The 14879-nt window shown below is 37.8% G+C and overlaps 1 protein-coding gene across 4 annotated transcripts in view; it reads left to right on the plus strand.

Moving 5' to 3' along the window:
• Nucleotides 1-14879, plus strand: part of dlg5a (discs, large homolog 5a) — a 71630-nt gene that overhangs the window by 49404 nt on the left and 7347 nt on the right. For 3 of the 4 annotated variants that reach the window (XR_014625644.1, XM_084392081.1, XM_084392079.1), the window contains exons 17-27: nucleotides 80-200; nucleotides 2973-3117; nucleotides 3574-3698; nucleotides 3816-3905; nucleotides 6016-6184; nucleotides 8258-8420; nucleotides 9009-9142; nucleotides 9236-9400; nucleotides 9765-9948; nucleotides 11686-11834; nucleotides 13955-14125. Coding sequence is in view for 3 of the 4 variants with exons in the window: in XM_084392081.1 (XP_084248207.1) it covers nucleotides 80-200; nucleotides 2973-3117; nucleotides 3574-3698; nucleotides 3816-3905; nucleotides 6016-6184; nucleotides 8258-8420; nucleotides 9009-9142; nucleotides 9236-9400; nucleotides 9765-9948; nucleotides 11686-11834; nucleotides 13955-14125 (1616 nt within the window). In the remaining variant the exon portion in view is untranslated. The remainder of the gene's footprint in view (nucleotides 1-79; nucleotides 201-2972; nucleotides 3118-3573; nucleotides 3699-3815; nucleotides 3906-6015; nucleotides 6185-8257; nucleotides 8421-9008; nucleotides 9143-9235; nucleotides 9401-9764; nucleotides 9949-11685; nucleotides 11835-13954; nucleotides 14126-14879) is intronic. The other variant, XM_084392080.1, reaches the window with a different exon arrangement.

The raw sequence follows: 14879 nt of genomic DNA on the forward strand, positions 1-14879 counted from the left end.
GTATACTGCATTATCTAATACTGTGTGTGTGTGTGTGTGTGTGTGTGTGTGTGTGTGTGTGTGTGGGTGTGTTTGGCAGAGTTATTCAAATGATGGTGACTCTCTGGAGCAGAGGGAAATACTGCGTTCCTCTCCTAACCGACCTCATAGACACAGTGTGGGTTTCGTGCCAACAGCCTATAATGGAACCCTGCCTCCCAGTGAGTTACACCTGCCCTAATCACAACCCAAGCCGCCCATGGTGCATTTCAATGTATCTCTTTAACAACATTTTCTACAGTTGCTCTGTGGAGCGCAGTTCATCTTTATTCTGATCAAGGCGTCCTACAAAATTAATGTTTTACTTAATTTTATGGTGAAGTCAGTACTGAGTAATTGAATTGCTCATTTATGATAATCATGCTGAATATGTATGAACGGGCTTGTTGAACAAAGCCTATTTCTTCTCTGAGTGTTCATGTCGTCGCTTAGTATGAAAATGCAGGTCTCAACAATTTTATGCATTTATCTTTTTTCTGATCTTTTGTCACAGCATAAGGCCATCCTTATTTTTGAGCCCTGCAACGTGTCAATTAGGTCTCATTTAATGCATTAACATTACATTTTTTTTTTTCATGTAAAGACGTAAAACATTCATAATATGAATTTGCTAATTATAGTAATATAATCTAGTATTTTCCACTAACTAAAATATATATTTTAAAATATGATATATATTACTGTATGACTGTAGATTTTTGTAGAAACAGGACAAACCACTGTGGGTGCTGCTTGATGCCTATGTCATGTGACTATACAGTTCACATGGGGTTTGTGTGATAATGAGGTCTATTTTTACTTGATTTGAATGTTCAAGCTTTGGCCAGAGTGGCTGCCTTCTGAGCTTCCCTGCCGTTTGCTCATCTGTCTCCAAGAGCAGCTGCCTTTACTTAAAGGTGGAACTCAAGTCTGAACACAAGCAAAAGCCAAAGCCAAAGTGAGGCATATTACATTAATGTGTAATGTGTAATGGCTACACTTGGTGCCGCATTTAGTTAATGGCATAATTCCATGTTTTTTCTTATGGGAACTTTACATATTGTACATATTGTCTAAAACCTATACATATTTTAGATTTATCTATTATCCAACATAACCTATGATAAAAAGTATCTGTAAGTAAAATAAAGGGGCTGTCCCATCTTTGTTAACACATATACTTCATATTAAAAAAAATTTAAGATTCCTTAAATTTGGACACTGAAGATGCATGACAGGAAGACAAGTAAAGTTTTACACAAATTGGTTTAGCTGTACTGTTTAAAACAATAAATAAATAAATAAAAAATTATAAAAAAAATATAAATACACACACACACACACACACACACACACACACTTAATAGGGACAATGAACAGTCAATAACTGCCCCAGAATTAGCTACAGAGCTAAATTTCATCTGCAGTCCCTGGGAAGGAAAAAGTGAATCGCATGACTTAGCTAAAACAAAGACTCATCAATAATCATATTTTCAAGTGTAACTTCAAATGTGCTAGAATAAAACTGATGTTAGTTGGTATCTTGTTCCGGTTATTAACAGCTCTTAGAGAAAAAGCTGAACAACCAAAGTCAGAAGCTCTAAAGTGCTCTTTGCAATCACCTCTTGAAGAAGCTCATGTTTGTCTTGTGAGCTCAGCACACAAAGAGACACATTCTTTCAAGGATGGTGGTACAAGGTTATTAACAATTAAACAACAAATGTGAAATATAACACAATTATTAAAAGTAGAATATTTTACTTTTTGGTTATATAATAGTGATTATATCTATTTTGTTTATTGTCAAATATTTTTAAAGCACATTTATATAAACTTACTGTGTAAAGGTCTGAGAGTGGATTTTCCAGCTTGTGACCACGATGTAATGCAATAAGAAAAAAGAATACAAGTAGAATGCAAAAACACTTCAGCAGCTTCTATTGAAAGTTGATTATATATAAATTTGTTATTTCTAAGATAAAACTTGTGCTTTTCGAATGTCAGGTGAGAGTCTAAAATAACTCAAGATATTTAAAATATGGTACAATTTGTCATTTTTCGCCATTAACTACGATATCTGGTTGGACCTTTTCCTTCCTTTTAATTTTAAAATGCATGCGGTTTTCTGAACGTTTACTATTAAGCAGCACTGAGTAAGCCAATCAGAAATGTTTTGACATTGCAAAAGATAATTTACGTGCCACCTGTTCTTTCATTTTGGCATGCATATAAATCAAAGTGTCATCTGCCTACATTTGAGTATGTACATCTGGACTGGCATGTGTTAGATCATTCAAGTACAAACTAAAAAGTAGGGGCCCCAGGGTAGACCCCTGAGGAACACCTGAGGAACAGTCTCTTTGGGAAATGTATGTTTCAGTTTCCTTGTTGTAAAATAAGACTCAATCCATTTAATTGCATTAACTGAAAAATGTAAATATGATAATTTAGGTAAAAGTATGTTATGGTTTAGCGCGTCAAACGCCTTAATATAGTCAACACTGCTTTCAATCTTGATACACAAGTTATTGAAAGTGAAAATAATCCAACAATATTTTTTCTTTAATTTAAGAGAAATATAAATTTGTGAAGTACAAACCAACATTTGTTCCAAAATTAGCTATTCTATACAGCATAATTTAGGCTAGGTTTGAAAAAACGAATTCCTATTACCTTAGTTAAATTTATTTTTAATAATTATTATATAATTTAAAGCAAATAAAGCTCTACATGTCCCAAATTTTGGTAATAGAGTGTAAAAAATTGCTACCTAGATAGAAAATGAATAGAACATAATATTGCTCAAATATAAGTCAGTGCTTGACCGGTGGTGGACGCTCAACATTTTCTGAAGGGTAAACACATTTCACTCTTGACTCAACTGTGTGAGGAGAGCAGTAGCCACAATTATTTTAACATAAAACATTGGTTATTTGGTTGTGTTTATACTTCAGACTCAGCACATCGAGGACTGGCCCCCTGCCCTGCGGTAACAGCCGTAATGAAGAACCCTGTTTACATGGTGCGCAGTCACAGAGTACAAACTAACAACTGCCCTTCCGTCACCAGCCAGATCAATCAGCAGCACACACACCCCAGGTACCACAGTTCCCACTGAGACACACACATACACATATATACTGTACTTCTACTGAAGACTACCTCAATGAAATATGATATCTCGGTCAGAGTCACAGAGTGAACGTGATTTCACCAAGTGGAAAATGTTACTGGATCAACACCCTTGTTGATCCTGGAACAACATTCCAGTCAACCAATCAGATTTGAAGTATTGGTTTACTGTTAATGTCAAGTTTAAGCTTACAACCAGGGTTATGGGTTTGTTGCTTGTTTGACAAAATCACAGTGACCATCTCAATACAGGACAAGTGCATCCTAAATGCATGAAAATGCAAACTTTTCATTGTCATACTAAGAACAAATGTAGGTCAAAAACAGGACAATTATTTTATTTCTCAGGAGAATAATTGTTTCCTTTCCCTAAAACCGGTGTTTGCTGATCTGGCCTGCTCAGTTTTCTTCTCTCCATCTTAGTCCTCAGCATCAAGGACATCTAAGTCTGGACCTGAGCCAGAAACGCACCGCAGACTACTCTGAGTCGTCCCGTAGCAGCCGGGCCTCACACGGCACCAACTCCCTGCCATCCAGCGCTAGACTCGGTCAGTCTGTGTCTTTAATAATATATGTCATCTATTCCTCTCACACACTAAACCATTGATTTGAAGTAGTGTGTGTTTAGTTTGGTCTCCTCATCTTCTCCCTTTTGTTTCCCGAAGGTTCATCAAACAACTTGCAGTATCGCACTGAAAGGATAAAGATTCCCTCCACTCCGCGCTATCCTCGCTCCATACTGGGCTCAGACAGAGGTGAGCCTCCTCCCATGAATCCAGCATCTTTCAATTCATCTTACGTTCTGACTGCAGTACTAGTGTACTCCTTTCTACATACTGCACAGGATAAACTTTAGGCTTTATGCAGCGATACATGTTTCATGTAGTTTGGTAAATTGTCAGCTGTAAATTAAAGGGATACTTCACCGATTAGCATTAAGCTTTGAATCAGTAGAAACCCGGTAGTATTTTCGAATGAGCGTGCTTCCCTCCCTCATGTCCCCCTGAGACGAGAGATTTCTGTATTGTGTGTCTGGAAAAAAACTTCAGATGACGCAAAAATCGTCATTTTGCGTCATCGGAGGCTTTTTTGTTCAGAGGCTAGAGACTACAGCCAGTAGTAGGAGCTAGTTCCGCATGTGTTCAACCCGCCCATACGGGGTGGGATCTCACGATAAAACGCCGTCTTTTCAGTTTCGAGTCAACTTGTAGCCTTGTATCATTTCTTCCGATACTGCCCTCTGTAACCGGTAGGCGTGGCTTGGGAGTGGCCTCTTAGGGCAGCGAAGCAAGTGCATTCTGGGAGTTGTTGTCTTTCATCCACATAAGCCAAAAATACATTTTCTGGTTTTTCTCAGTCTAGAAGGCACCAACTTCTAAAATAATTTCACATTTCTACTACATAAATGACCCAATTTAAATGCACATTCATCTTTCCAGCGGTGAAATATCATTTTAATTATTTCAGAAATATTTCTTAAATAAATGAATTTAGCTTTTTAATCCAGTGTTTTTCTTCCGCACTGCAGTTGGTAAAACTGTAAATAACCACCACTAGCAGCAATATGGTACAGGAAAGGTAATTAAAATGTCAGACTAAGCTCAATTAAGTAAAACATGTCAAGTAGAGAAGACTTTGCACAAACAAGCCTGACATTTGTGTACACTGAAATATTGGAAGCCTGAATAAATAACCCGAGGCAAAGAGTCTACACTTAACATAGTGTATATATAAAATTTTCTTTCTTTAATGAGGACTCGTACACAGTTTAATGCCGGGTTCAGACTACACAATATTTTTGTGATTTTTATTTTATTTTATTTGGCCATTAAGCTTTAAAGAGCGAACCATTCAAATAATTTCACAATATTTTCTTGTTACATGACTTCGTAGTGTGGAAGAAATTTTATCTTTAAGATGTGTGTGACCATCATATGACAGTAAAAGCAAAAACAGCCTTATTCTAATACGGAATTGTATTGGAATGGTAAAGAGTGTTGGTAGGTGACAGGAGGGCCTCCTGTCAAGGATACAATATGATGAACAAGTCTAAGAATGTTCCACATATGGTTGAAAATACCATCATTGGCCTAGAAAGATAACATTCTGGGAGTCAAGACTATAAAGGAGGAAGGATGCCCTCCCCTCACTGTCACACTCTGCAGCGACTCTGTGTGACTGTACGACTGCTGGCCTTTTCTTGCAAGAAAATAAACCTCATCAAAGACAATGGGAGATGTTTGTCTCTTATTCAGTGATAGAATTTTGTTTGCCACCACAGTAGGGTCAGGTTTTTTTTGTTGAAAAAGGAACAAACATTTATGCTCACATTAAGGCTGCATTTATTTGATCAAATACACAGAAAACACAGCAATATTGTGAAATATACAAATTTCAAAGAACTGTTTTCTATTTAAATTTATTTTAAAATGCAATATATGTGTCACAATTTTTGTGTCATTCTAATGTGCTGAAGAAACGGTTGCGCTGTGTAATGTTTTTTTGGGAATCTTTGATGAATTTTTGATGAATAGAAAGATCAAAAGGAATAGCATTTATTATAACATTATACATTACTGTATTTATTTAAAAAAATGACACCAAAACGTTTTGAAACTAGTGTCTGTGAGTAATTTCTGTTTATTACTGTGTATTGTTATATTGGTACATTAACTTAATTTATGTTCTGTTTTAACTGCAATCAGCATTTTGAATCTAATACGTAACATAAAGATATATTATGGCAAATTCATAAATATAAAGATTTATATTGATTGTTGTCCAAAGGTGTCAAAAAGCTGTAAAAACAAGCTGTTGTCTCTCTAGAAAACATGCTGACTGTTGTTCATCCATGTTGCTCATCAGGGTCCCTGTCTCATTCAGAATGCAGCAGTCCCAGTCTCATCACCCCACCCCTGTCTCCTCTCAATCTCGAGACATCCTCGTTCGCCTCCAGCCAGTCTCAGAGCTCCATCACCACCCTGCCCAGGATCTCCGTCAGCCCTGTACCCACGGGAGAGCGGAGAAAAGACAGGTACGCTCCTGCTGTCTCAGTCCCTTCCTGCTGCGCACCCACCCCCCCCAAACCCTTCATCAGGTTGCCAAGCAACAGCTCGCTCTTATCCACGTACAGCAGCCCGCCAAGCTCAGAATCCCTTTATCTGACTCGAATAATTGGTCTGTGCATCAATATAGAATAATGTATGTTGAAGGATCAGCCGTTCATATCACCGTCGCTCACTGCATGATAACTTATTTTAATCTGCACCATCGTATAAAATTCTGATCGACTTTTAGCAGAGATTTGTTAACTAGGTCACTCATTCCAGTTGTTCTTATGCATTTATTATAATTCTTTTCTAAATATTTGTCTTCCTCCAGAGTCCCTTGTGTGTGTGTCTCTCTCTCTTTCACAATCTGTTTGTCTCCTCTCTTCTTTGCTCCTCTGAATCTTTCAGATCTCTGTACCGTAACAGATCCTTTCTGAGAATCCCTCTGGCTGCTAGGCCTAGGTTCTCATCTCTCAGAAGCTTGAGGTTTGTTCCCTGCCAGTTACGCACAGGGAATGCCTGACAAACGTACTTGTTCGTTCCAAGTGGTTGGCTGTAGAAATCCTTGCTTCTCTGTGTTGTGTTGGTATACAACCCAGGCTTTGTGTTAGTGCTGCTACGATAATTCGATTTACCACATGGAAATGCCAAATTACAGAAGTAAAATGAGTTGGAATGACACTTCACATGACTCTGACCAATTAGTCTACTTGTTGCTCAAGCAACCCAAAGGCTGATTTAGAAAATGTGTAGGTTTCCGAGTCCCTATTTAGTCATTTTAAATGGTTAGTTCCTCATAAATGATAATTCTGTCATTTACTCGCCAAACCGATAAAACTTTCATTAATCTTTGAAACACAAATTAATTTTTTAATGAAACCTGAGATTTTTACACCTCTATTGAAAGTGCACGCATCCAAAACTTGAACACTTCAGAAGGTTCATAAAAATAAATCCAGATAAATTAAGCGGTTTAAGTCTTTTATACATGTGAATAAAAATATATATAATTAGATTTTTTTTTTTAAATGATCAGAAACTTTGATTAAACCGTTGGATTGATATTGATTACTTTTACGATTACGATTACACGAGCGCAGAATCGGGCATGATACCGATGCTGGTTCATCCCTAAAAATATTTTTCTTTCGTGTTTCAAAGATGAACGAAAGTCAATCATGTTTCGAATGACATAAGGGTGAGTTAATGATGAAAGAATTTTCATTTTAAATATCCCTTTAATACGACTACATGGAGATGATCAAGTTTAAGAATCTGTCAACATTTTCCTTGAAGTGGAGTTTAATTGGTGTTATTGGGTAATTTTCCCTGCTGCTACTAATTAACTTTCTTGATTAACCTGCTCAGCAAGAGATTCCTCATGAATGTTAAATCTGTACACAGCAGATTTAGCTTTTTTTTTTCTTTTTTTTTGTAAATGTCTTCTTAAGTGCTTACCGTTCTGGATTGGAGAGACATTTATGATTTGCATGTCAGTTTGGCTGCTCTCGTCCCGAAAAGATCCAGATTTTCTCAATCAATCACTAACGCTAAAGGTGGTTTAAAGTTGCAGTAAGGAATTATTATTATGTCTGACAAATCAAACCTGTCTATGATGATAGCAAGAAGGCTGTCATCACTTACAACAGCTTCAGTAATTTCTTTACTCAGGGATACAGAGATCTCTTTTGAAATGTTGCATACTTGTCAGGGAAGCGTTGATATTTTGTCTGGTCTTGGAGCTGTAACATTAACGCATGTTTTTACTTCTTTGGGCAGTAAATCAGTCTTTTGTACAGGCATATTTAAATATTTAGGTTAGAAGAATCAATGTACAACCTTCTGGATCTTTTATTGAAGTCCTGTATGCACACTCCCTCCGCTTTCTATCCTGTCTTTGTGCCTGTGTGGCGGTTAGTCCTCCAAACTGCCCCTTCAGTAAATGTCTCTTGCTCTACATCCACCTGCATGGTTCTCCTCTGTCTGCAGACCAGATTCTGTCTCAGCTGTTGATTATCTTTGATCTTGAAATTCACGCACTTTTATCGCTCTGGCAGGCCATACTTGGAGGAGCCACGGAATGTCATCGTGCACAAAGGGGCGGAGCCTCTCGGCATCTCCATCGTGAGTGGAGAGAATGGTGGAATCTTTGTCTCCAAGGTGACCGGGGGCAGCATCGCACACCAGGCTGGGCTGGAGTATGGAGACCAGCTACTAGAGGTTAGTATACATCAATACTTGACATCCATAACCCAGATGGGCTTTAAGAGAAAAGAATAAAGAAATTGAAAAGTTTGCCAATGATTAAAGTTTTTTTTTTTGAATGAATGAATGAATGAATGGCAAATGTAAATTCATGACTATTTTTATTTAAATACAGCCCAATTAGAGAATTTCACATGTCATATTGAAGACCATCACACCCCGGAATATAATGCATGTGTACTTTACTTGCCATTTTATTTCATTTTTTTTATTTTATTTGCCAGGTTTATTTTGTGCTATTTTATTGTATGCTGTTTTATTTTATGCAATGTTATGCACTTTTTATTTTATGCAATATTTTGCAGTTTTATTTTAAGAAATGTAATTACCTTTATTCTTATTTTATTCTATGCAATTTTATTTATCTTGTTGTATGAATTTTTATTTATTTAATTGAACTTATTTTGCTGTTCAGCTAAATGATGAAAATATTAGTAAAAAACAATGTCCTTTTTCTTCTTTTGAGATCAGTAAAGCTGCATGTCATGTCAAATACTAATATGCATTGTGTAGCTCACATTCATTTTGGTTTCTTTCCCTCAGTATAATGGGATAAATCTGCGCAATGCCACTGAGCAGCAAGCACGGCTCATCATTGGCCAGCAGTGTGACACCATCACGATCATGGCCCAGTACAACCCACACATGTATCAGCTAGGCAACCACTCTCGCTCCAGGTACAGCCCTTTTCCCATTCATTTTTGCTCAGGTGAATGCAGATTTCATTGCAAAAGCAGGTTTGGTTTATTCTTGGCCATGTTGTTCCATAGTTCCCGCTTGGAGCCAGTGAGCACTCAGTCCACCCCGCAGGGCAGTGGAGCTGCCACCCCAGATAACCACTCCACCATAGACACCCTGAGTGAACAGGATGAAGGCACGCTCACCCCATCCTCCAAACAGACGACGCCCACCACCAGCCCCAACAGCTTCATCAGGTACTGCACAAATACATACACAGATCTTGCTGTCTACTGCCTACATACAGTATCCTTCAAATATTTGTGGTCTGTAAGATTACTTTTCTTTTAATTTATGAAAAGTGACAGTAAAGACATTTTATAATTATTCTAATGTTTCAAATAAATGCTTTTCTTTTTAACTTTCTATTCATCAAAGTATCCAGATTTTTTTTTATCATGGTTTCCACAAAAATATTACGCAGCACAACTGTTTTCAACCTTGATAATAAAAAAAAAGGAAAAAAAAAAATTTCTTAAAAGGGAGCAAATCACTTTTGGAGCCTCCAGGGTTACACAACATGAACACCAGTCTGATTCTGTATCTCTCTTGAATATTTAGAATTTCTTCAGAGAGTTCCAAGAAGGTTCCAGAGCCTCGCTTGGTAACGGTGAGGAAGACTCAGGTGGAGCTGGGCGTTCAGTTGTGCGGAGGAAACCTGCAGGGGATCTTTGTGGAGAGGCTGGAGGAGGACAGTCCTGCCAGAGCAGCAGATGGGCTCGTGCCTGGGGACATGCTGCTGGAGGTAAATGGAGCAACTTCTCTGTCTGTGTAAAGCTTTTTGGGGACTACTGTGAACAGAAAGGGTGAGACAGCAGTTCTTTGTAAGACAAATAAATATATTTTGGGGGGTGATAGATGCTTTGCGAATGGACTAATACACTTTTAGCAACAGCCCTGTTGGCTGCTGTTACAATCAAGAGTCAAGACAAATAGGTTCCTGGAGTCATCTTAGCATTGGCACTGGTGCAGTTAGACTTTTAACTAAAGCTGAACATGTATCATTACTCTTTACTCAATGTAGTGCTGCAGTGATCATATATTTCACCCTCAACAAAAAGCCAATAAGATTTATCCATTGGCTTTTGGAAAATAAGCTCTTTGACCAACAAGTTTGATTTATGAAGATGTTTATCATGATAACTTTTATGCTTCTGACAACTCTTTATTTAAATTTTACAAGTTGGAAAGTTTGAATATTTTGCAAGAGCGAGATTATAAACGCAACAAGGCTGTAAAGGCTGTGATAGACCAACATCAGTGTCAGGCCGTTGTTGAGCGTCTGTCAGCTCAGTTTTTGCTGTGTTCGTCACCGTCAGCACAAGTTGGACCCCGTTGGCGGCTTTTTGGCTGATTGAGCATATTGAATCGGCATCAGTTGGTGAGAGAGAGAACTCCGATTGGATGTTCAGTTCAGTGATGAAAGCAAGCAAACAATGAAGTCAGAGGGCACACAAGAGAAGGCTGTTCTAATTTTGTCATCTTACCTGAGGTTTTCGATAAGTGAATATTTTCATAACGACATGGCCATCTGGAATGAAGAAAGTGATCAACCTGATTCACATTTAAAATGGTAAGCAAGTACTTTTACGATTTGTATATCCGCTGTCCCAGTTTCGTTTTTACTGACGAACATAGACTACTGTCACCTGCTGATGTAGACAGTTATTCCTCTCACGCACATACAAAACATATTTGCTAGTTGGCCATTGGCTGTAGTCTTTGCTGGGTGTTCAAGCACAATGTTTTGTCCTAAATGCACACGACGCGAGCTGAGGTTTGGTCTGTCACGGCCTTAAAAGCGGACTAGTGGGTAGATGAGTTTTGGTGTGATGTTTAATGTTCCTGACAGCCTCTGTAGTCCCATTTACCCACGTTTTAGCAACCACCTTTTTCAAGATACATAAAAGCTTGTAAAAAGCATGAGTGGGGTATTACTTTTGTATTTTATGTTATAGAATGAAATGAAAATATTGTGAGTTTGTGTAATGTCATTTTATTTGCTATAGGGTGCATTCCAGCCTCATCCACTGACTGTATTGTTTTCCTCTAATTCAGATGCCAGTATGATGCATTCCTAACTATTGTTTTTATTGATCACTTCTTTGCTTTCTCATATATTGTGTGAAATTGGTAATATCCCGTTCTTGGCATGGACATATTCAGACCTGTGTCAGCCACATTATTACACACTTATTTGCTTCACTAAGACAAAGCAAAGTCATCTTGTTTCTCTGCATGTTATATTAGTTCTGGAATGGAAATCGATCAGGAAACCTTCAAATTGATGCATGCATGTTTTTTTGTTGTTTTGTTTTTACCAATGTTAAAATAATTTTGTCCAGTATAATTCAGGCACAGTGGCCAGAGAAGTTTTAAAACTTCAAGAAGTTGACAAAGTGTACAGTTATATTTTTGACATGAAATCGGATATTTAAACGAAATGCGATTTCACCCTTTCTATCGTTCTTTGTTCATCCAGTATGGCTCAGTTAATATGAAGAATAAGACTGTGGAGGAGGCGTACCTGGAAATGCTGAAGCCTGTGGAAACAGTAACTTTCAGAGTCCAGAATCGTCTGGATGAGTTCAAACAGGCGAAAGACACTCCTGGAGATGGATTCTATATCAGGTAATAAAAAAAAGTTCAATATATCACTTCGAAAATAAGAGCCCCAACCCATGTTCAGTGTGCAAATTGAACAAAGAAAATAGTCAGTTAATTGAACTGAAGTTTAAAGGAGTCATAACCTGCAATTTTCACTTTTCCACGAGAATCAATGTATGTTATGATCGACTAACGATTATACACTGGCCGGGAAGCCGATATTTAAAAGTGAAGCGTTTGTTTACCTCAGGGTAAATAAACCAGCGCGCGTGCACGCGCGCTCAAATACGAGATTTTGATTTCAGCTCCCTCTTGACGTCATGAGGTAGTAGGATATACCATATATGGACACCGCAGCAGGAAGCCCCCTTCCCCTCTCCCCCTCATATTCAGTTCAGTCGAGAAAGATGGAGAAACCGAGTGCACACCGGACTTGCTCTGTGGTTGATTGCCATAAAAAACATGTAAATGTGTTTTATCTCCCAAAATCGGACGAAACTATCAGGGAACAGTGGATGAAATTCATTTTTAATGACGCTGTCCCAACAACCCTTTCAACTGGCGTGCAGAGCCATGATATAGCGTCCACTACAGCCAAAACATCGCATTGATCTCGCGAGACAATAATGCCTTCAGAAATAAGGGTAAAAGTAGGTCTGTGTTTATTTTTTTTCCACTTTTCTTTTTTAGAAGGGCCTGAAAGACTATAATACAGCAGTAGGTATCCAATGTAATACTAGGTTATGACTCCTTTAAAGGGGACTCAGCCTTCTTTTTAGCTGTGATATAGTGTCTATATTAGTGTCTATATTACATTCAGACTGGTGTTTTAAGAAGCCAAAAATTACAATACTTTTGTCCTAATTTCTACACTTGCGAGAGATAAACCCTTGAGCTTTTATTTTGACAGAAACTGCAGCTGAGCTGTTATTTTGGCAGAAAGCTTTACAAACGTGTCTCATTACAAATCTAGTGAAATGCTGTAATCATCTTCCAAGTGTTGGAAACTAATGTGAAAATAATGCATAACTGGTGCCCTCTATGTTCCCAAATGTACGGTAAACTCACAAAACATGCGGAGAGGGAGTTTACTGCGCTCATTGGAGTATGCTACATTGTGAACCGAGCCGTTCTGAATCGCAGAAACACCGGATCAGGAGCTGATCGCGTGATCAATAGGATTAGTGCGCAATTCGCTTTGAAACACAGACTATACATTTAATTAATTAAATCACAATCTTTCGCGTTTTGAAAAGGGCAAAAAGCCATATCGCGCTTTTGATTTTAGTTCATTTTACAGATACTTTGCCAAAGCAATGGTGCAAAACAGCGTTGGAGACACTTTATGTTATAAGTTTTAAAATATATTCGGTTCATTGTGAAACTGTGGCGGCACAGATTAGACTATGGTGGGATGCAAGAGTCTAGGTAATTAATGGGAAACACTAAGGTCTCACACAACCTGTCATTGACACATCACCATATATGGCCACTTACCATTTCCCTATAACCAAATGCCAGTGTTTGAGCCTTGTGCATGCTGCTCTAAATATAGATATGTGAAAAAACTGCAGCAACGGGAATCTTTTAATCTCTTTAATTATGTTTAAGATGGAGGGTGAGATATTGTATCTGGCAGTGAAGATTATATCACCAAATCTCAATAATTTGTGTTCTATAATAGTAGCCGTGGTAATTAGACGGTTCGAGACAGTGATGCATTGTGTCTGCGCCGTGGAAAAAGAATAATGGAAGAGGGATGTTCAGAAATAGCCGTGTTTGTCTTTGCAAATGAAATTCTGTGGCCCGCAGCTGTTGCAGGCGCTTTTTCTGCATGTGCTCCCATGATGTCACCCGCAGTAAATAATCTTTGTCAATCCGCGTGTCATGAATGAGCAGGAACGAGGAGTTATGAGTGGCTGCTAAAAGCCGCTTCGTGCTACTCCCAGGAATGAAGGATCGGTTCTGTCCAGGCCTCTTCCTGAATTTTTCATTCGTTCTTTCCTTCCCTTATTATTCTTTGTCTCCCGCACCCTTTTCATTTGTCTCGTATTACCTCATTCTTGCAGATGCCGCACCGCAGTCTTTGCCTCACGTATAATGCTGTCACTTGTTGAATTATTCATTTCCTCTCTCTCTTGCAGAGCACTTTATGACCGAGTGGCTGAGACTGAGCTCGACCTCTCTTTTAAGAAAGATGACATCCTCTATGTGGATGACACACTACCAAATGGCAACTTTGGCACATGGATGGCCTGGCAACTTGATGAAAATGCACAAAAAATTCAAAGAGGGCAGATCCCTAGCAAATATATGTGAGTCCCATCCTTAGACTCAATCAAATGATGGTGTCTTATAAAGGATGAATCAGTCACGGTTAGTCTAATTTAAATGTCTAAAAAAAGTCAAAAAGCATCACAGTCTTTTGTTTTGTTGAATCAAGAAGTTAAAAGTTAGATTGTGCAGAAGTTGTTCATGTGACACTGTAGACTGGAGTAATGATGCTGCGAATTCAGCTTTACCATCACAGGAAGAAATGGCATTAAGTATATTCAAATAGAAATAAGTTATTTTGATAACACTTTACGTATAATGCATCATTGAGGTATTCATAATGTATGTTATAAAGCATTAAATCTGTACATAAATAATTGTAATCAAAGTTCAAATGCATTATAATATTTGCAGATTCCTTGTTACGTCTGAAATTTGTCGTTTGTCATGTTTTATGGTTTTAATGCATTATACTTTCCAAAGGCATAACATAACGGTGGTTACAATTATTCATGAGACAATACGATGCATTATAAGGTGCATTACAAGGCATATTTAAAGCTTTAAAAATCTTTTATAATGCATTATACATAAAGGCTTTAAGTAAAGTGTTATGTTATGTATATGCCAATTGGCCATTATTTGGCCATTTTAGGATTATTAACCATTCCCACTTGGCTGATTACATTGTTTTTAAATATTTTAGATTTTTTTAATGCTATAATTATATCATTTTATATAAAAATTTTCTACATGGATATTATGCTAGTGTTTAATATCAGCAATTTTGAATAC

Source organism: Rutilus rutilus (genome assembly GCF_951802725.1).
Source record: "Rutilus rutilus genome assembly, chromosome: 20".
In the NCBI taxonomy this organism is placed as follows: Eukaryota; Metazoa; Chordata; class Actinopteri; order Cypriniformes; family Leuciscidae; genus Rutilus; species Rutilus rutilus.